The 23278-nt window shown below is 47.2% G+C and overlaps 1 protein-coding gene across 2 annotated transcripts in view; it reads right to left on the reverse strand.

Annotated features, from left to right (window-relative positions):
• skila (SKI-like proto-oncogene a) overlaps window positions 1-21432 on the reverse strand; it is a 32067-nt gene extending 10635 nt beyond the window's left edge. The window contains exons 1-3 of one of the 2 annotated variants that reach the window (XM_047331897.1): window positions 20141-21432; window positions 2572-2658; window positions 1643-1731 (exon numbers count right to left, since the gene is read on the reverse strand). In XM_047331897.1, coding sequence (XP_047187853.1) covers window positions 1643-1731; window positions 2572-2658; window positions 20141-21262 — 1298 coding nt within the window. In that variant the 5' untranslated portion in view covers window positions 21263-21432. Of the gene's footprint in view, window positions 1-1642; window positions 1732-2571; window positions 2662-20140 lie in introns of both variants that reach the window. The other variant, XM_035633137.2, reaches the window with a different exon arrangement.
• Window positions 21433-23278: the final 1846 nt, after the last annotated feature.

The following is a 23278-nucleotide window of genomic DNA, read 5'->3' on the forward strand; positions in this document are numbered from 1 at the left end:
GCGATAACTCACGAGTAAAACACTGAATCGGAGCAATAAAAGAAAAGTCACTCTGTGACTTGCTTCAGCCTGCGGTGAGTGCACCAATCCGAGGACCAGAGCTGAAATCAAAGTGTGGAATATGGATATTTTTCTTATCACGTGCTTACAGGGTATCAGCCCTAAATGCACCTTCGGCTTATCGCAAATGTCCAGGTACTGGGCGAGATGGTGCCTGGAGATGCACTGAAGCCAATGAGCAAACACTATCTGTCTATTCCGGGCTGTATGGTGGGAAGAGAGGGAAGGAGAAGAGAAGAAAAGAGAAGCTTTGAACCCCTCCCCCACAGCAGTCCCCTCCAGACAGAGCTGAGGCTGGAGCTGTGAACTAGGTTAAGCATGACAGCTCACTGGGGTTCTGCCTGGAAAAACTACAACACTACCACGCCGGCCTCGCTCCCTATGCTCTTCATGGAAATGAAGCGCCGACTGCTCGCCCGACCGACGATTCTGAAACTCCTTCACATGAGACGCCCAAGAAGATGTGATTGAATAATGTAAGCTTGGCTCGTATTTGACAAGAGCGCCGCTAATGGAGGCTGGTACAAATACGACGTTAAGTGCTGTGAATGTCTAGCAAGATGTTCTGGCTGTAGTGAGAATTTCATTATTTCTAACGCTGCATTGCAAAAGACGTGCTTCCAAACTGCTCTGTGCCAGTCCTGACTGGTTTGAGAATATGGCAGACAGTCCAGAACTCTAATCCCAACGTTTAGTCTGACCCGACCTCTGCGAGCCTCTACACAGTCAGTATGTCACGTGTAGCTATGGCGCCATAAACCATGGCTAATCTAATTCCATCGTTTTAATCTGGGTCAGATTACCAGTGAGCTACCAGAGCTCTAGATCCAAACACAGGCTGGTAATGGTCTGTGAAGGGATGGAGGGAGGAACAGAGGGAAGACAAGCGCTTTGGTGAGAAAAGAGGAAGAGGGAGGGAGATGAGAGGCTCCTGTGATGAAGTACTAAGGGGGAACAGAGTGGCAGAGGGAGTTAAGGGGATTTCATTTACCAAGAAAGAAACTGATAGAAAGAAAGTCAAACTGAAACCTAATAACACTGCTCAGTCCATTTTGTGCACTAAAGCACGAGGGTTAACAAGACAAACACGCCTACACAACCTGGCACAAACTCTCCCTTCCTACAATGAACAGTTTAAAACAACTATTGCTTTAAATGGTCTCTAGGAAAACTGACATTTTAATCTTGAGCAACATTTTAACTCATTTAAACCACTAAGTACACAACAAAGATAACTGGGGCCGAACAATCAATCAATTAGTCCATTAATAATCACCATCTACTTCAATAATCAGTTAATTGTTTCAGCTCTTTTTTTTCTATCTGAAATATCTTTAGGTTTCGGACAGTTGCTTGGACAAAATTAGCAAACTGCAGCTATCACATGTGGTTTGGACAAATTGTAAATGCCATCATGTCACTATTATCAACAATCACTACACTAAACGATTCAAAAATTTGGAGTTCAAACAATAAACTGATCAACTTAAAGTAAATTTATCCTTTTTTTATATATTAAATGAAGAAATAACCCTGAAATTGTGTGTCGTGTTTTTGAACAAGTTGGGGGCCGATGTAGTACCTGGGGTGGACCATGGTGGGGTGTCCTGGCTCCTCCTTGATCTCAGAGAAAAGACGGTTGAACACCAAGGCAGGTGGAGATGTTTTCCCCTGTGGAAAAACAAAAATGCACACAAGCATTTATTATATACATACATATTAAAATGACACACACTGCAACATATTGTTTTTTTTTTAGCTTTTGTGTTACAGCCACAAAGACACACGATGGCAGCTCATCCATCCACATTTATTGATCTTTGAATACAATTTTGCAGTTGAATGGGTGAATCATCGCAATGGCAATCAGATACAAGACCATGTGCAACACACACACACACACACACACACACACACACACACACACACACACACACACACACACACACACACACACACACAGATACATGGAGAGAAGCAGCGGGAGGAGAGGGGAATGTGCTGTACTGCACATGGCACTCTTGGTGCCATAATCTAATAAAGCTAATATATGCATGCATACATGTGGATAAGAGATCATCCATCAGGCATCGTATGAGAGAAAGAGAGAGAGAGAGAAAATGTGTGTGCGTGTGTGCTGGAGAAAAAAGACAATCATGATGAAGAGTGTCATCCCTGTGTGTGTGTTAAGTCGGTGTGTGCAGTGATTTGGGGGGTGGGGTGGGGTGGGGGGGGGGGGGGGGGGGGGGGGGGGGTGGGGGGGGGGTGGTTAGTGGAGTCTTACAGCAGCTGTATGAGTATATTCTTGGCAGGTCTGAGAGGAGAAGTGTGCCGCTTTGAATGGGTGAGTAGGGGGTGTGTCTGTCAGTGGGGGCAGGGGTGGTGACCCTGAGAGCTGACCTGTGTGTAGAGGAGGGAGGGAGGGGAGGGGGAGAGGGGAGGGGATGCTGGGGCAGCAGGAGGTGATGCAGAGATGGATGGATGGATGCGGGGAGGAAACTGACGACTGACCTTTCTTGCAGGGTCGGCCAACTTGCCACTGGGCGAGCAGAGGTCTGCAGAGGTTTTCCTCACCTGGCTCTCCTCCTCCTCCACCGCCTTCTGAAACACACAGAGAAAAGAGGCGTGGTTAAACAGACGACCGGACAGGCCGACAGACGCAGTCCAAGGCAAACAGACAATAGAGTGCATATAGAGGTAGCGTAGGAACGAGAGGTAGGCAGTGGAGGGGGGGTGGGGGGATTACAACCGCGGTAGAGATAGAGACAAATGGCGTTTAAACGATAGGAAATGGAGACAAATGACATCCAAGAGGTAGAAAATGGAGACGAATGGCATTAAAAGTGCTACGGCGTGAACCAGCCGTGACACAGTATCGAAGAGAACGAAGGTGGCAGGGAAAAGGATAATAAGACAATAGATTGAATGAGCCTGTGGATAAAAGTCTATGAATAAAACACAGGAAAAGCCACGCAGATAAGTCAACATGGCTACTACATGGCCCCGCCATTAAGTGCTTCTGAGCATGTGATTCATAGTTATACGTACAATGCAATAGGTGCCCCTTTCTCGTGAAGACGTATATATGAGTGTGTGTCTGTTTATAATTCAATGTGTCAGTTTCGTACCGCGTGAGCCATGTGTGTTTGAATACTTTCCGCTGGTGCAGCCCGTAGTTGTGCAACTAAGAGTGTCGGAGTCTGTGTGCTTTTTTGAGCAAATCCAGGACACGCTCAGCGAGAGGCCACAAGCTGATGGAGTTGATGCCTATCTGTGGCAGACAGGCCTGACACTACACATAGGCTGCCTGCAGTTCGCGGACGCGGACGCACACGCACACACACACACACACACACACACACACACACACACGTGCCCATGTAGCGCAGGCACCAGGGGAACAAGAATTGTGATATGAACTGCCAGGTAGACGTCAGCAACAGAGAGAGATGAGATGGAGAAGGGAGGTGAAGAGAGGAGGTGGGAGGAGGAGAAGGGGATGTAGAAGAAGAAAAGAGGACAGAGTAAGGGTCGGGAATCCAATGAGGAGAAAAGTGCAAAGGCGCAGAGCAGAATGAAGGGAGAGAGAGGGATAGAGGTTCATCAGCATCAATAATTGACTTACTAGCCTTTTAAAGCTAGTAAGAATGCACACATGCACACACACACATTCGGTCAGTGAATAATAAACAGCCTTTCATCGGCTGGACTACAGGATTTAAATTTTTTCTTAGACTTCACTATTTTTTGACATTTTAATAGACTGAAAGAAAGATTCTCTGCATACACTCCTATTTCAGTAGACCTCCCCCTGTTGTCACATGAGAGAAACCAAGACGGAGAAAATACAACAACGACAACCACTCATACTACCACTACTGATGTGTGAGCGTGTGAATTCATGTGTACAGTATGTAGGGGATAGTCCCGTATTTACAAGGGCATAGATGAATGAGCATGTGCATGCAAATGTAAAAGGCTGGAGCCATATGCGTAGCCAGGTGTGTCTCCGTGACTGTGTATACAGAGAAGGGGGCTTGTCCGCTTATGAGCGATTGTGGTTGGTGATTTTTCCTTTTTTTTTTCCTCCTCCAGAAGGCAGCACTGCAGCAGTGAGGTAGGGAGGGAGGGAGGGAGGGAGGGAGGGAGGGAGACAGTGATGGGACGGGACAGAGATACAGGAAAGGAGGGGACAGAGAGGGGAGAATTGACCGAAACAACAATAAAGCCACTGCAGTGGTGTGGAGGTGAGCTGGATCCTCGTCAGCTGGATTTCCTCCAGTATCAAGGTTGTCCGAACGTGTGTGTGTGTGTGTGTGTTGGAAGCACCTGCTACTATACACACACACACGTCACTCCTCCTGCAAGTGTGTGTGTGAGTGTTTGCGTGTGTTTGAGAGACAAACACAGACGGAGGGAGAGCATGGGGCCAAACTGACATTACCACCAGGTCATCCTGGGGTCTTTCATCTGCTTGACCCCGACGACAGCGGATGATGTGCTGATGAGAGAACTGACAGCTCATTAAAAGGTGGGACTGTGTGTGTGCGTGCATTTGTGTTGGTGAACTAAATTGTGTGTGTGTGTGTGTGTCTACATATAGACCATGCATGTTTGTGTGTTCCACTAATGGCTGTCTGTGTCTCTCCCTGTAATTCCTGCTTACCTGACAGTTGACAGCTCAACGTCCACCGCTCAACGCCCACCACCCAACACCCCTGCTCGTTATTCCTGCTGCTCAACACCCGCTATTCCTTAATGAATGTGTGCAGGCGCAAACGTTTGCACATTTTAACACAACTGTTTTCTTCTCCTCCTGTTGGCCATCTCTCTCTCCCTGGTCCATTCCACCCTACCACCCACCACTGGGCTTTATTAATGCACACCATGCTGCGACTCAGACCTAATCTTCTGTAATGAAGCACCTCTCTTATGTGGGTTGCTGCTGCGACACACAAACTTGCGCACGCACGCACGCACGCACTCACACATACACACACACACACACACACACAGCCCCTAACCGCTCAAAGTCTCCAGTCCTTTGTCAGGCTGAAGCTCGCCTTATGACAATGTGGATTAACATTCCACACACTCGCTCAGCTGAACTCTGCCCTGTTGTTCCTAATCACCAGCAGTCTGCCTGCCGATGCAGCTACACACACACACACACACACACACACACACACACACACACACACACACACACACACACACACACACACACACACACACACACACACACACACACACACACACACACACACACACACACACACACACACACACACACACACACACACACACACACGCCACTACGTACAGCTACATGACACACACATGGCCACGTGAACTTTGCGACCCATTTCTACAGCCTCCGTTTGGTCCCCTGACCATTTAGCACACATGACATTTCTCCAGCAGATGCACAAATGGAGCAGAAAGTGTCTGTTAAATCCGACAATAACAAGCAACAGTACAGTTACCATACGTTACCGTACACCGTCTGCCAAACGCAGGTGGAAAGCTATTCAGAGGCAGCCGCCAATTTCTACCACGAGCTCGGTCTGTGTTTCACACTGCAACGCACTAACATAGAATTCACAACAGGATTACTTGTTGCCTCAATTCTCTTTGTAGCCGGAGGTTTACGACAATGAGGCATTTGAAATGGAGGCAGATTTTTTTTTCTCCAATTTTAAGACATTTAATAAGATTTAATAATAATTCATATTTAGCAAAAGCACCATCATATCATTCATGAAGAGTAGATTAACTAAGGTGAATACTTCAAACTTCCAAAAACAAATTGACAGTGACAATTTATTTTTCAGCATAAAACGTCAGAAGACTCTTTCAGCGCTTGCCGGTCTCTGCTCGTCCAAACAGACATGATATATTTACTATTGAAAGTCTACACTTGGTGTAATTTAAAGTGTATTGGAGCTAAACGTACGTACACGTACACACACACACGCACTCACGCACGCACACACGCAGAGTGCAAACAAGTCCGAGGTCAAGCTCTCTTTTTCCTCCCCTCTCCGTCGCTCCACTCCAGTCACGTGGACACTCCAGATGACTGCCGTCTCAGTGCCAACACACGCATTTACTCTTGGCTATAAATACACATGCTGTCTCCATACATGTATAATAAAACGCATACAGGCATGTCCCCCCCACCCACCAACCCACCAACACCCACACACACACACATACACTAAAGTGATGCATTTTCCATGCAGCAAATCTTACTTTTAAAAATTCAGGAGCAAAATGACGCAGGTTTGGCAGGGTGATGATCAGTGAGTACAACCTTCCCGTTCCAAACATGTTTCTCTCGTGCAGTCAAAATCTCATAGATCCAATTAAATCTGTGGTAAGATGTGGACAGACGACACAATCCTCAGAAGCTTGAGAACAATTTGGAGCTTCTTAAATTTGATTATTTTCTGTGTGAGTGTTTTTGGATCATTGATCAATCAAAACAAGACGTTTAAGAAACTGTGACAGATATTGTTTTCTATAATCTCCAATAGGCTGCAGCCCTCTCAGCAGGAGGTGTGAACTGATTCTTCTAAAAAAATCATTCCCTGGATACAAAAACACGCAGTCACACACAAACAAGCAAAACTAGTCTCAACAAGCCTGATGGCAAATCTTATCTAGGGCACAATAAAAAGTGCGCAAGCCTAAGTCTGACCTTTCATCCCAAAGCAGGCGGCCTGTGTGTGTGTGTTATTTGAATCTATTTAAAATCCCCTTTGTGTACTAAAACATAAACACTGTTGGGACCCAATTGTCTTCACATCTGCTGAAACCCAGGCATCAGTGGACGTGTATGAAAACTGAAACAAACCGCAGGCAATCGCCGAATTCTCGCTCATGGGGCAGAAACAAGAGGGGTTCACAAAACATAAACTGCCATCCATCCTCCCTCTTCCTCCTCTTCTTCCTACTCCTCCCCCCTCTGAGCCATTCATGCGCCTGGCATTCAAGAAGAGGGAGGAAGAGGGCAAAGGATAGCGGTAGGCAGCAGACGAGGATGGGGCAATGTGTCTCATTCTCCCTTTTCCCTCGCAGGAGGAAGTAAAACGTCCTTTATATGGGTCTTGCGCTTTCGTTCTACCTCACACAACGGAGGGGTGGGAAAGTAGGAACACACAAATACAGACGCTCAGAGACAGTCAGACACGCCCTGTCTGTTTCTAAACCACATCCTGTTCTGCTGCGGTCATAAAGTGTGTCAAAGATCAAGCTACAGATACGTAGATATATATACTTCCTGACCGACCAATGCAACAACAAGATATTGAAGTTACTCGGCCGCCTGGCTTCAAAGTTCCCTCAAAACTTGATCTATACGTTACATTAAGATCTGAACCTTGTGTCTGTCTTTAGGATGTGGTATTCTACAGTTTGTGTTTACTGGGGCTTGTTGCTCAGGTGGTCGCACCTACCTCCTCAGAGACACTAGAGGCCTTCATATAGACGTCTTAAGCCAATAAGCTGCTCTTTGTTTTAGCGGCCCAATCAATAGAAGCCCTCAAGGGTACCAGGAAGCTAAAGCAGAGGTTTTTCGTCAAGGCTCTCTCATCAACGCAACACTGAAATGAGAGCGTGCATATTCAGTTCTTGACTTTTAACCTTCTGTGAATGCTTAAGACGTCATCTGAATTTGTGTACGTTTATTTGCACCAAACTCAACCGTTTCAGCCCAAGAGGCAGCAATAATTTGTAGTCTTCTGCTCAGACTGATCTTATAGTTTGACCCTTCACAGAGGGCTTAACGGAAGGACGAATGTTGTGTTTGTTACTCTATGTGCTCATTTCAGCCACTGGACAAACATGTGTTAGTAAAACAGCAGGAGCCAGATAAGGACAGGTCTGACAGGTGGACGGTTAGACAAACAGGTGACAGAGGGAAATAAGGATGTGAAGAGAGAGAATAAATAGGGACGGGCAGACGGCCAAGACAGACGAGGAGACTAAGAGAGACAACGTGACTGTCTGTCTGTTTGTGCCTCAGACACACACCTGTTCCTCCTCCCTCTTTCCAAATACTAAGGGAAAACAGCCGAGCTAGACAAGCACAGTGATAATGATCAGCCAGACTAGTCATGCCAGAGTCGCGCGCACACACACGCACACGCGCGCGCACACACCACACACACATACACACACAGATAAGAACAGGTTCATGCCCAACTTGCTTTGGCTTCAGGCCTCGGGCACATTTTTGCGTCACATGGGCGATCTGTCTAGACAGTCATCACACACACGCGCGCGCACGCGCGCACGCACACACACACGCACACACGCACACACACACACACACACACACACTTTCCCCTGCCTGCCAACGTGTTGAGCTCCTTCCTCTATAGATACAGCTCCAGTCAGCCATTTCACAATCCTCACACACCACAGCTTTGATAGCTCAAGCCAACTGGAGAAAAAGTGCAGAAACGGTTAACGGGAGCCTGTGAGAGAAAATGAAGGAAGTTATCAAAGTGATGTAAGTGAGGAATCCCCCCCTCTCTTAAATGCACTCAGTCTGCTGTCCACCGACCATTGACAGGAGTTTACTTTGGAAACCAGCTACAGTATTTTCTCTGGGATCCTTTGCATGAAAAGCAGCCTCTTTAATCGCTCTGGATCAATTTTTTCTATTCATCTCCCCGTCTCTCTCTCTCTCTCCCTCTCTCTCTCCCTCTGTACTCTGTTTCTCATGTTTCACAGTCAAATCCCAGGCGGGGGTCTCTAGTCTATATTCACGGCAGTGCACGAGCAGAGCTGTAATAATGTTACCTCATGAATGGACAAATTGTCTAAATAGATTATACTAGGCCACAAAGTCGAAGGTAGCCCTCACTCCCCCCGTCTCGTTACACACAGGCACCATCTACAAAACAATTACCTTTTATTATCAATCAATCTGCCAGTTATACTTTCGATCGATTAATTAATTGCTATGGCTATGAAGTATCAGAAAATAGATGGAACATCGATCACAATTCAACAGGGCATCTCCAAATGTCTTCTTTTATCAGTTAAAATCACAAAATATTTGATTTACTATCAAGAAAACCAGCAAATGTCAACATCTCAGAGGCTGAAACAGAGCATTATGTACTTTTCCCTACATAAATCAATAAAATACACTTCCTATGAACTAATTGCTACATCTCTAAAAAAGAACTACATAAAATACTTCCACAATTCAAACCCAGTCTAACCTTGTTGGAAAATATTACTACAGCACAGCTCCATGACTGAGTATTAATAAGCTCCTAGTTGCCCTAACGATCATGGAGACAATTAGCGCAGATTGCTTAGCCGGTCAACAGAAAATTAATCCATAACAATTCTAAACATTAATGATTCAAGTCCTATTTGGATGCCGGTAACCTCAGATAGAAAATTTGACAAATAAACTACATGATTAATGGATCAAAAATGCCTGATATCATTGTTGTAGCCATAGTAACACTTCAAAGACATTACTCTAATGTGTTGCTGTAACTGTAACTCATTCAGAGACTGCATCAGAACCCCAGAAATACACATTTTCACATCATCCATCTCAAGTACGATGATTAACAGTCATGAATAGAGAAAAAATATTGCACATTTTATCCATGATCATGCAGCTATATGAGAAGGGAATTATGATTCAGCCTTGTGAGAGATAAGCTCGGTGTGAGGGGTGAGAGATTTGTGATAGCTGAAATTTCCTGTGTGCCCTCTCGGCTACTGTGACGCAGGGCGGAGAGAAAAGAGTGTGATGTCTCTCACCAAGTCACTGCACGTAATATGTGAAGGCAAAAATGGTGCCGACTTGAAAATCCACATGAAATCTGCCCCCATATCTCCCTTTCCACCGAGACATGTTATAGGTTAAACATGAAGCATCAAAGCCCTGTTTCACAATGTGGTCAGGAACGTTCATCCTGTCTGACACACACATATGCACTAAGCAAACTGGAGTGTGTTTGAGTAAGTGAAGGGCATTCAAACTCATCCATGTGTAAGAGAGCATACTGTATATATACTGTACATGTGCAGCTCTCCGTCTCCGGCGCAGCAGCTCAGCATGTGTCTGTGCTCTACTTTCCTGCCCCCCCCCCCCCCGGTGTTAATTACCAACGCTGCCGAGGCTGAGGCTCACCTATGTGAGTCAACCAGGCCAGGAGACAGACACAAACACAGATGAACACTACAAGTAAACAGACATCCCATCAAACAACAGCTCTACAAAGCAGCGGTGTAGGAGGATGAGGAGAATGACGTAGTTTACCGCAAGCAACATGTCGTGCGCAGATACGCGCGCGCACGCACGCACGCACACACACACACACACACACTAGCCGACACGCTTCGTGCTCCCAGGAGGACGCATCGACTGAGAATGAGGCCAGTGGGCCCTCGTCTTGTCTGAGGATGACTGTACTTGTCATTTGAGCGTCATCTGGGCCAGTGTGTGTATGTGTGTGTGTGTGTGTGTGTGTGTGTGTGTGTGTGTGTGTGTGTGTGTGTGTGCGTGCGTGCTTTAACATCTCTAAATCTTAAAAAGAAAGTCTCTAGAGAAGTTAGCAGTCACGAGACATTGTTTGGAGGTAGGTTACTGCTTCAAATCAGCAATTACACACACACACACACACACACACACACACACACACACACACACACACACACACACACACACACACACACACACACACACACACACACACACACACACACACACACACACACACACACACACACACACACACACACACACACACACACACACACACCAGCAGGCCAAATGAACTGCCTGGTTTCCTGTACAAGGGGAACTGGGCTCACTATTCGAATGGATGAAACAACTCTGAGTGCTTGGAGACAGAGGGGAGTGAGAGAACTGCAGAGAGGGCGAGCGTTGCTAAGCAGACTGAAAGCCGAGAGAGGCTGTCAGCAAGCCAGCAATGTACTGCTATCACTACACAGAGAGCGAGAGAGAAAACACAAAATGGAGACATTGCACGGACCTCTGTTTTTGCAGTAAATTACACAGCATCCACTAAAATGCATCAGCCATCCGGTAGCTTAATAAGACGCAGCAGCAGTCACATCATCATAATTTGGTCTGATTGCAAATCCTACGCCTACACCTACAGCAATCAGACAACCAAAATTAGGCTTCATGCTTAAATAAGTGAGTGTTTAAAAATGTGTTAAATGCAAGCGTTGGAGTGGACTCTGACTGAAATCCCCTCTTCCCTAGGCCCTCGCATGCAGTCGTGTATCGATCTGCGGTTTGTTTACTTCTTCCTCAGCACAGGGGGGCTGCGCTGCTGTAATGTGGAATACCGCAGTAAATGTCAACGCTTGGTTGGTTATCGCTGTCTGGAAGGAGAGAGAGAAAGACAGCGAGGGAGGGGGGGGGTTGACCCCATGACACAGCCCCAGCACTACAAAGAGATTGCTCCACCTGGCCAAAACGCCTTGCATGATAAAATCTATTACAGTCACATGGAAAGGGAGAGACAGGCCCTGGGTCCTCTGAATGTTCTGCAGGGAGCTCCGGTCTCATCCATATTACACGAGGAGCTTGTTTGAAGCCTCTACTGCTCGTCTCTGCATGGGCAGTTTGGCTCTGCTGTCCAGGCCCCTCGGGCTCGCCTGTCGCTCCCACACAAACACACACACAGACACACACACATACATAGCTCCTGTAATGCAAATCCATCAACTACCATGACTCTCCCTCTCTTTCTCTGTCACAATCTCTGGTTTTCAAAACTAGTCTCTAAAGACCCTTCTCTCTACTTTCACAACTGCCTGTGGACTTGCAGAATTCAAAGAGACATTTTACTTTTTAATCTGACGAAAATCTGATTCATCACATACACAAAAATCTGGCCTAAGGGCTGCTATTCATTTCCATCCTGGCTGTGCTGACAGTAAAAACACCAGATCCTGTGACAGCTGAACTCACCGTCAGCACACACTTGATCGCCAGACTTTCGTTATTAAAACAGTCACCGTCTGGGGCGAGCTGACAGCGACCCAAGCACAGCGTGGCTGTGTTTGGTAAATGTCATTATACAGTTGAGTCAGAGCTCTAAGTGAACACACCTGGGCGTAGATCAAACAGACCCGAGTGAGAGACTGGAGCGGTGATAAATCTTTGTCCTGGCTCCACGGTGACGCTGATGAGTGGAGAGCAGACCACAGCACTGATGGAGCACTGTGACTCACGCTGCGGGACAGGGTTGGCGCGGTGAATGGAGGAAGTGGCTGATGGTGGAGGGATATGTGTGCATATGTGTGCGTGTGTGTGTGTGTGTGTGTGTGTGTGTGTGTGTGTTTCTGACTGTGTTTGACCCTTTGACTTCCTTTAATCATGAACAGCGGACTGTCATCTGCACTGCGTCCCGTGCTGCTGTGTGTGTTTGTGTGTGTCATCTGTCTGACAGGAGATGTCATCATACGGACACATTCAAAGCTCACATCATGGTCAAGTGACAAGTCTTGGCTTTCTGTCATCCACCACTGACGACACAAGGACAAAAAGTTCGACACTTGAATTTAAAAATTTCAACAGTAATTTTTTAAAATTCTTTTATGAGGCACACGCCTGTCAAAATCTACCATCATATGACTGGAGGAAAGGTTTTTTTCCCCTCCTCGACATGAGTCATTTTTTTTCAGAACTTCAACACATATGGCCTCATCTGGCACCAGGATGTGTCTCAGCCAGTACATTTTGGATGGCGATGACACAGAAGATGTCTGGCATAACAAAGTGCACTTGTCACAGGAACTGGCTAAAATGTAGCCAGACTGAAAACCACAAGGCGATGCTTCACCATTTCAAAGGATAAAGTCAAGGCCAAGTCGCCCCAGCAGCGAGGCTGTTTGAATATGAGCACAAAAAAACGAGCACAAGCGCACACACAAGACTTGGGCACAGTTAAGAAGGCCTTGACTATTAGTGTGCATGCAACTGGATGCTAAAGTTCACTCGCCAGCTTCAATACATGCAACCTTTAATTAGGCTTCCATAGCTGAAGTATACTATACTCTATTATACTACTACATTATGAATGCTAGTGTGCTATTAACTGCACTTGGAGGTCAATGACCTTGAAGAATGTCTACTACTTATCTCAGGCTGTAAAGAGGTGGGACTGTTTAGGATCCAGAGGGAAACTGTGCTCTATTAACAGGATCTAGATGAGCCGGCATGGAGCCCTGGGGGATACGAGGCAAGGAAGACTGTGTGTTTTGCATGCGTGTGTCTGCCCTACGAAATATCAGGGAGACGGAGGATTCCCATGAGCGACCCTTGCAGGTGGGAATAGGTGGTGAGATAAACACATCAGCATTCAGCATGGCAGCGGTAGAAAGACACAAAAGTCTGGGCGAACCACAAAATGTCACTTGTTTGTTTCTCCAGTTGCTAACTTTACAGCCCTGTCCTGAGCAACCTCGCTGGGATTTCAGACCCCTGGTGAGATGGAGATTTGCAGGATATAGAGGCAGCCAGCAGTGCAAAGAAAGAAACTGTTGTTTTTTTCTTTGAAAGGGGGAAAGGTGAGGCTGCAAAATAAGGGATTTACAGGTCAACTAATCACTTACCCAGGCTGGGGCAAGTTTGCACAGTGGTTTTGCTGCGCTTCCTGCTTCCATCTGGGGGGGGGTATAGTCTGAAGGTCAAAACTAGCACAGGCCCAGCAGCACACGGCAACAAATTGTTTTGTGCAATTAAGCATGTGGGACCATTTGACAAAAGAACGCAGACACTTAATCAGGCATCCCGAGCAGAATCGCTTCCATGTGGAAATGACGAGTGATTACAGAACATGCAAAACATTACTGGCAAAGTGGGGAGATGGGGATTCCTTTAATCGCACAGACCGTCTATTTTCCCTTGATTTACCAGTGTTTGCATCATGCATAATTGATCGGCGTAGTGGCTGAGCTTAATGTGCTGTGGATGTGTCGGGTGGCACCCCAGTGGGACTCGTGACACGCCTTTGATATCCTGTGTTTATCTCCCTGTCTGGGAGACTGGGGCTGCGGGTCAACATATAAGAGAGGGAGTCTCAGTGCCTATATGGTGTGTGTGTGTGTGTGTGTGTGTGTGTGTGTGTGTGTGTGTGTGTGTGTGTGTGTGTGTGTGTGTGTGTGTGTGCGCGCGCTGTGTATATGGTGCTCCTATGGAAAGCGTCGTCTCTGGATCTCTCCATTTATATCTTCATTAATCACCGTTCCCACCGGGCAGTCGGCACAGAAGAGCCTTTCAAATGCAAACGTTCTGTCTCTCTCTCTCTCTCTCTGCCGACTGTCTCCCCTCCACAGTCCTTTTTAAAGTATACGTTCCATCGCCTCCATCTCCCCACCCCCAACGCACCCACAACGTGCCCGTCTGACTGTCCCCCATCAACTCTCATCTATTCATTAATACCAAGACTCCTCATTAATTATGGTCCCATGCAAAAACAAGCTTGTCAGTCAAGTTTGAACTTCAAGCCCATTATATTTCCCTCTCTTTCACTTTCAATCACTTTCATTTTCCTTGATGGCAGCAAACTGGTCTGACGCCAGAGTACAATTCAACACTTTCAACAATCAACAAATATTATCAACCAAATGTGAGGAAATATCAGTTTTCCTTCTACGTATTGTGTTGCAGCAATGTCTACTGAAGTTAGCATGCTAACTGGCTAGCCCCATTCTGTCCTATCATGCCACTTTGTACGCTTTAGAGGCGATAGTGAGTTACTGTAGCATCCAGTCTGTCCTGCGTCAAACATGGCAGGAGGAAAAAGTAATAATTGTGTGTAGGATATAAACCTGTGCTGCAGTCACCTACTCTCCGAGATATATTACTTCATTCTTTCCTTATGACGTTATGCTGTGGGTAGCTTTGTTCAAGCGAACGTCAGCTCAACAGGAGTGTGAGGGCTGAAAGTTGTCGAGGGTTGTTGTGAGTGGCAGACAGCCCTTTTAAAGCCCATGGGGCATTTCGTCCGGGAGGGGCTCTGCCAGTTTGTTTAGTCTACGAGACTGTTGGCAGACGTGGTACAGGCTCCACTGTATCTGAACTGACTCTGAACTATCTCAGCCGCCTGCTGCTGTGGCTACCGCACATCAGATACACACAGCAGCACATTATCTTCTTCTGGCGGTGAGGTGGGGGAGAAAAAAGCCCAAGTAAGGGAAACAGTCAAAAATAACAAGCTGCATCTCGGGGTGGGAAAATTACCACCGGCCAACCAATGATACATTTTTTTCACTGTGGGGTTTTGGCAGACTGGTTTTCACTGCAAGCTGGTGCAAAACTAGCTTAAGTGTCCAACTGAACTGTGGCTGAGGCCTGTGACCATTTTCAACCAAATAAAACTTAAGAAGATTCTTGTCGATAAAAGAAAAAAGGAACGAGAAGTAATGACGTTTCTCCAGTTAGCTGCAGTGCTGTTGTGGAGCTGTGATACTGGCACTGGCCTAATGGTGACATACCAGAGGCCCCACGGCTCAGCCCCTCCTACCTCGCGGGGCCCCATCGAGCCCTTTTACAACAGGCAGCAAACACGGGCCAGGGCGCAGCATGTTGTGTACAAGCAACACAGACAGTCCTCCACACCAAAGTACATACAGGCATGTAGGTTATTCCGGGGCAGTGTTCAAAGACGCTGCTGTGTGTGTGTGTTCAGGATAAGTGGATAATTGCTGTTTGGAAAATGCACAGACAGACATAGAAATATGTGTATGGGAATCTTGGGGTGGGGTGTGGGGCAAAGGAAAGTGCTGGGGAAATGTGAGCTCATGTCAGCATGTGATTGGCCAACCAAGAGGGCTGATCCGGGCTAGATTTGTGGTTCAGCTCAGGTCTTGGGTGGGTTAATTTTCAACCGGGGGAAAGAAGAGCTGGGGGCCCGAGCCCCCTGGAACAACCTGCCTGACACGGCCTGGTTCATGGAAGATGACCAAGTTGTAGAGCAGTTTGTGACCGAGGCAGCAGCCAGACCCACCTGTCCTGGCCTTACCCTCTCATCTTCTTACTTTCAAACTCTTTACTTCTCTTGTCAGCTCTTAGCTCATTCGCTCAAGAGCCTCCTCAGGGATGGTTATGTTTTTTTTTGGACCACACATAACCTTTTTGTGTCTGCCTGACGTTAACTTCTGTTTGGCTGCATGTCTGAGTTACAAATTTAAGGCAGGCAACAGCATGAGCAGAGTTGAGGTTAACTTAGGAGACTGTTGCATACATGTCTCAACACAGACAGGAACTTATGCAACCCCGGCTGCGGCCACAGCAACCGAGTCTACTCCTTTCACTTCCACTTCCTCCTGCCTTGGTCCATCTCCTCCTCTATTCAATGTCCGTGTCACCCAGCAACTTGCCACATCCATCAAGGTCGGAACCCCGATCAATAGTCACTGGCTTTCCTCTCAACTGCCTTTCAGATGCACACAAGTGGTCTTTTTGCTTAGGTAACGATTGACTTATCGGGTCATTTGGCTGCTTATTTTGTTACTGTCCGCTGATTTGGGTCCGGGGGGGGTTACTTACTGTTGACTGTGAACAACAGCTGATCTGTCTGGGTTACAAGGAAAAGATGACGATGAGTGAAGGATGACAGAGTGAGGAGCAGACAGGAGGCCATAAGTCAAGAAGCATGAGGACATGAACCCAAGAGAAACAGGCAGATGGTTGATTGACTTCACGATAGAGGGAGAGGTGGAGGTACAGGAGGAAGAGATAGCCAAGGCAGCACACTGAACGATTAGCATGTCTGCCAAAATCCAATTAGATGTAGCCCAAGAGAATGACTGACAAGCAGAGAGAGACAGAGAGAGACAGACAGCGCAGACGGCCCAGGAGACAGCCAGAGAGTGCAGCTGCGCTGGTCTGCGGTAATGAAGTCACTGGTTTTCAAATAGCAAATAGAGGAAGCCAGAGACATGCAGCTGTCTGCCGTCTGTGCCGCAGCCACTGTGTCAGCCCGGCCAGGGAGTCAGACAGAGGGAAGGCTGTTCTCCCCGTCTGACACTTCTGACTCTGGGCCAGCAAAACGCTACAAACAAGGCGGAGGCAAATAAGCAGCACACAGCTATGTTCGCTATGCTCCTCTACCGTGAGGTTACGCAAACATTCCTAAACAATCAGTTTGTGTTTCGGTTTGCTTTTTACTTATTTGGAAATAGCTAAATTAGTTTGTACTTGCATACAAAATCAGGAAAAGTTCAGGATTCTAGTCAAAGCAAATGACGCCACCAGTTATGTAGTTGTGTACTTGTTTTCATTTTAAAACAGTAAAATGACCTTTGTGTATCTCTGTGTCTCATTACACGACTTGTCTTAATATAAGTATTTATAGGGATTTTGTCATCCTGAGATTTGGTATTACACCACTATCCTGTCTGATGACAAAATGCCATATAATCACGCAACCCAAATAAACATAATGTTCCTCAGATATTTCACAAGGTGGTGGTTATGATCATCAGATCGGAATTCCTGTTACTTCCTGTCTTGTCAGGGGGAAGAAAAAAAAAAGAGATCACATGTCACTTGTCACAGTGGAAAGTACAAGTGTCCGTCACAACCCTTGAAGGCAAAATTGACTGAGTAAACCTTGAACTACAGTGAGGCTCCGGCTTGTTGCTGTCTGTTGGTGGCTTCTGTCTACTGGTATTTACACAGCGGGGTTCAGTAGACATGGAAGCAGTGCCTCAGGGCACAAAGTGTCATTTATAGAGAGCAAGTTCTGGAGTTTTTAACTGCACCTTCTCAAACCAAACCCTCCTCACAGGATATTGGACTAGTAGCCATCGGAGAAAGTGGGAAAAAAACTTCCAGAAAGCTCCACTTGTTTTGCGTCTCTTCTCTTCTAAAGGTCTGCGAGCTCGCCATCAAAACTATGAACTGCTTGTTAATGTGCACATTGACACTGTGTGTAAACAAGGGCCGCTGGGAAAAAAGGGGTCTACATTCGGGGTTAAACCAACACACCACGTCTTTCTGAAAAGCATGTGTGACTATAAACTGCCTGGCTGGCCTTCCACTAACATCCACTGGGATGTGGAAAGTATGAGTCACACAGCCAGTGCAGTGGAGGCAGCTGCACTGAGTTGTGTACGATGTTCAGGGTGAGAGACATGTCCGTCTGCCTCACTTCCTGTTCAGCTAAACACGCACTTTGATCACATAAATGCGCGCACACACATAAACAGAGAGGGGCTGGACTTGGAAGGGAACCCCGGTGTCCTGACTGAGAGTAGAGGGACACTGCTGGGTCACCTTTTTCCCTGATCACTGACCTTTCACACACCCGTACATCCGCTCCACATCCTCTTTTAATGCCAATATTCACATGCTTCCTGTAGACTCACAAGCAACTGTCTTTCCAGGAATATGTCCATTTGTGCCCCGTGTATGTGTGTCTACATGGACTTTGCTATTGCATAAAATATCACACCATTTCAGAGCAGGCCGGAAATAACAATCCTCAGAGAAGACAGATGGTAAAACTTACTGCTGCCGAACAAGCAGCAAGATTGGGCGAAAAAAGAAATGACAACAACACAACGAAAAAAACTGCGATTGAGAAAACCCCCAACGACACCTGAAAACTGAGAGACGACAGCACCTGAAACTGTGGGCGAGACAGCGGTTCCAGAGAGGCTGGTAAAGTGTGAGACAGAGGGTGATACAACAATGTGTCATGCGAGCCACCAGTTAGCAGCTCATTGTACAGACTGGGGTTGGCAATGTCTCAAACAACAAGACACGCCGATAGTAGGACTCATCGCTCACCTTAAGCATATATGCTTATGTGCATGTGTGTTTCCTCTGTGGTCACAAAGTGTCTGTGACTATGAGACAGAGAATCTACGTCTTCCGAGATAAACACCTTTAACCAAGGCAGGAGGAAGACAATTGGGACGCAGCTAAGACAAGACACCAGATGCTATTTCCGGCACATTGGCACACAAGTTAACCAGACAGGAACGAAAACAAAGCTTATCCCTAACTAAGGTACAAAATTACACTGAAATCCCTCTGTTATACAGTCTCTCACTCAACCTACTACCTTCTGTACTCTAATCACAGATGAATCGTACCGGTTAAAAGGGTTGTAGAAGAGCCACTTTCTGTTAACAGTTTAAATTACCGTTGGCTGGCAAAAGTATTTAGTCCTTTTTTCAACTTGACTAAAAATCAATCGAGCTGGTGATTTATATGTGAACAAACCACGGCAAACAGACAGAAAAAAAAAAACAGAAACCCCAACTTCACTTACAAAACAATTTAAAAAAGCTGACTTTTTAATAAAGACGCTGCGCTGTGGCATAGATACTGCATTGACATGATTTTTTTTTCTCTGCAGTATTCTGACTTTCAGTATAAAAATACTAGTAATGCAGTGGCGCCATTTCACTTTCAAGCTTGCTCACTATCGTTCCAAACATGGAACTGTAGCTCACACTACATTGAGGTACCTACATTTTGATCGAGTAGCTAGGAAATGATAGACGTCATGTTATGTCTTACCAAACCAGCCAAAAATAAGTTTATTTTGCACAACTACTGCTTTCCATTTTCTCAAACTGTGTGGAGATTTGCAAAAATGACAAATTCCAGAAACTCTGGGCAGACCAGACTAAATTTGGCATTTTTCAATCAGTTGAAACATGTTGCAGGATTTGAACAGTCTCTTTCAGAGGCTCACATATTGCCCCTTTGTTCAGTGACCTCCAGGTGACCCGAGGGGACAAATGATGCACGTCCGTCCCCTTCAGCTGTGGCCAGCTGGCCTGACCTCGTCTGATCGGACCTGGCCAGAGAAAATGGCAACACCTGTCCTCTGTCACACACAGTAGGTCAGTGCTGGTTTAAAAAAACACCAGCCATGACAGGACACTATATAAACCTGCTGAACACAAAGAATATGGGACTGGGCCATTAGAGAAGACGGGTCAATTAGCCAACCAGCTCTGAAAGACTGATGAGTGACATTTTATTGCATGCAAACAAGCAAAGACAAACATTCGGGGTATCGTTCTGAAGTGCACTTACTTTGTCTAGTGATCTTTTGAGCTGGTAGTGGAACTTCTCTTTGACCTCATCCAGGAGCTGCTTGAGCTTGGGTTCCTCGGACGTGCCCTGGTACTTCCTGGCAAGCTGCAGGTAGCAGGGCCACTTGGCCGAATCAAAGCCCCAGTGGCAGGTCCTCTTATCGGGTGACTTGTGTGAATGCATGACAAACTTCTGTGGTGAAAAGAGCAACTGGCACTCGACGCACTGAATGCAGTGCGCCTCGGGCTGGGTGTAGAACTGGGGCACAAAGAGACCCTGGCACTTCCCCAGACATTGGTGCTCCACCTGGAAGCTGGCTTCACTCTCCTTCAGCAGGCCATGGGCTGACAGCTTACCACTGGGGTCGGTGGGCAAGGCCGCCCCGGGGCGCAGCAGAGCGTTGCACAGCCGCTGCGCATCCGTCAGTGTAATGAGGCCACAGGAAGGTGCGTTGAACGGCAGGATGCCCAGCACTTTGAGGATGTGCAGCTGCTCGGCATCGCAGCGCGAGCAGTAGACGTAGAGCTCGTCGCACACAGTGTTGATCTGCTGCAGCGAAAAGTCGCGGAGCACGGAGTTGAGCACCTGGGGCAGGCACAGTCGCTTTTCTCCCCCGACGACGAAGCAGGAGATGGACTCTCCTTCCAGGAGCGAGTGGGTGAGTTCAGTGGAGCTGTCGCAGGGAACCAGCAGAGGGCCCCCTCCCAGAACGGGAGGGGAGGGCAGGGGGGGCATGCCGGCCGGGGAATGCTCGTGGCCGGTACGGGCCGAGAAGGCAGCTGGGCCCCCAAGGGAGCTCTGGCTGCTGAGGGTGAACTGGGCCAGTGTGTGTTTGAGCCCGGGGCTCAGGTCCAGGGCTTTAGCAGAGCCCACCATATGCAATTCAGCCCGGCCCGCCAGATCCATGTCAGAGTCGTGGCACATGTCATCGGTCTGCTCCCTCTTCACCTTGGGAGTTTTTGGGAGGGAGTCCAAGCTGCGACGCTTCAGGTTGATCTCCGCCATCACTCGCTTCTTGATGGGTGCGTCTTCCAGCCGCTCTCTGTACAGCCGTTTCATGTTGCCCTTGAATGAGGTCAAGTCTTTGAAAGGGGTTTTCAAACTGGTCTGGGTGCTGGCCATGTCTAAGCACTGGGTCACTGTTGTTTCTGTCAGCAGACTGAGTTCTTGTATTCCTCCGAGTCTTTTTTCCCCCCTCTCTCCTCCTTAAGTCTTTTCAAATGACACAAATCTTCTGGTTGTCAGACACACGCATGATGGTGACGGACGTTTTTTCCGAGGTTCTGATCCGTTTCCTGAGGCATGAAAAGAACAGGGAATTCAGAAAAACACAAGAGGAGGCGAGGATAATTCAGTCACTGTGTAAACTATCGCTAATCAATTCCTTTCCGGCACAGGAATAAAAACAAACTAAAAAATGATGTAAAAAAAAACAAAAACAAGTTGTGGGTCATGAAATGCCCATAAGGACTTTAAATGCTTTATGGCTGTTGTCCTGGCCTGGGGGGGAGGGGGGGGGGGGCTGAGGAGGTCAATGGCTGTTTGCATGGGCCACTAAACCAAATGGCCATTACCATACTTCACACAAGCACACGGCTTCTCTCGGCCCTTGTAATTGAACCCCAGAAGGAAGGTCCAGGTTTTTTCTTCCTTTTTTTGAAACAAACTCGCCAACACGAAGTGAGAATTCTAGCGAGTGAAACCAGTTGACCAGACATAACAGCCCCGGTGAAATCCCCCCCCCCCTCCCATTACAGTTGTTAATGTGAAGGCTGATTCACAATGGTCCAAAAAACATTTCACTTTGCAAATGAAAGTGCCCCTTCCCCAGCCCATATTGTGCCTCTCCCCCCGAAGGTCTGCCTACCCCACGCTGACCCCATCAGCTCGGTGAAAAACAATTGATAAAAGCGGGTAACAGCGGTCGTCCGCGGCTCCCAGTCCCCTCGCAGCGGGACGCCCGGCGGACTGGAAAGCAGCGTTTTCCCCTTCCCCTTTTTTTCTCTCTTCTTTTTAATCACCGGGGCTTTAATGCGCAATTACCAAATGTACCGTATTAAAGTAAACAAACACTTAATCTGGTGTTTCCCATATTTGAAAGGCCGTGTAATAGTTAGTTGACGATGGATGATCTGCTGCAATATGATAGAAATTCAGGAGGAGGAGGAGGAGGAAGAAAAAAAACGCAGCACCGACTGGACCGTGTGTAGTTCAGGGTGTCGTGGAATTCCGCGTTGCCGGTAATTGCGCACTAAATTGAGATAGTTGGTTTGTCAATTAGGTAAAAAAAAAAAAAAAAACACCTATAGACTGCTTATCTGACAACAGTGGGTAAACGTACACGCTTTGGTAAAAAAAAAAATGTCAGCATCCCGTGTTTTTTTCTCTTCTTTCTTTCTATTCTTTCCGCCGGCGGAGATGCTGCTGCGGCGGAAAACTCGAGCTCGATTCCGACACGGATTGAAGCTTGTGGGCGTTTTAATGGAAGAAATACATATATCACCGTGGGCCGATTGAAAAAAAATTACAATAATCTTTTTTTTTTAAACACGGGGCATTAAAGAAAAGGTCTGATCAGCGACCACTGAAGGAAGCCCTGCGCCGCGGGACGAGGCAGCGTCGCCCCCCAGCCTGCAGCCTGCAGCTCGCTGTGTTATCACAGGACACAAACCTCCGGCCACATCACTTTATCTCCATCGGAAATCAGCAACATACAAGACATATTTCTTCATCCTTTTTTTGCTGCAAGGACACCGCGGATAATAACGCTCCTGCTCCCGCTCCATCCCCAGCGAGCGACCCCCCCCCCCCCCCCCGCCCGCCCCTCCTCCTCCTCGTCCTCTCCAGACTGCGAACTGTACCTCGCCTCCTCTGCTGGCTCGCCACGGCGGCACTGGTATGCAGACAGCGCTGATAATGACATTCACTGTCTACACACACTACAGTCTGTTCTGGGGAAGGGAAGGCACCGCGGTCGAGCGTCACACACACACACACACACACACACACACACACCGAGGATTTGTTCGAGAGCACGGCGGGGGTTTACAACCGTGTCCGTGTGTCAAACACACACACACACACACACACACACAGGTAGAGGCGAGAAGCTTGTCCGATAATACCCGACGGTCAAAC

This window comes from Scophthalmus maximus, chromosome 5, assembly GCF_022379125.1.
Source record: "Scophthalmus maximus strain ysfricsl-2021 chromosome 5, ASM2237912v1, whole genome shotgun sequence".
Classification (NCBI taxonomy): domain Eukaryota; kingdom Metazoa; phylum Chordata; class Actinopteri; order Pleuronectiformes; family Scophthalmidae; genus Scophthalmus; species Scophthalmus maximus.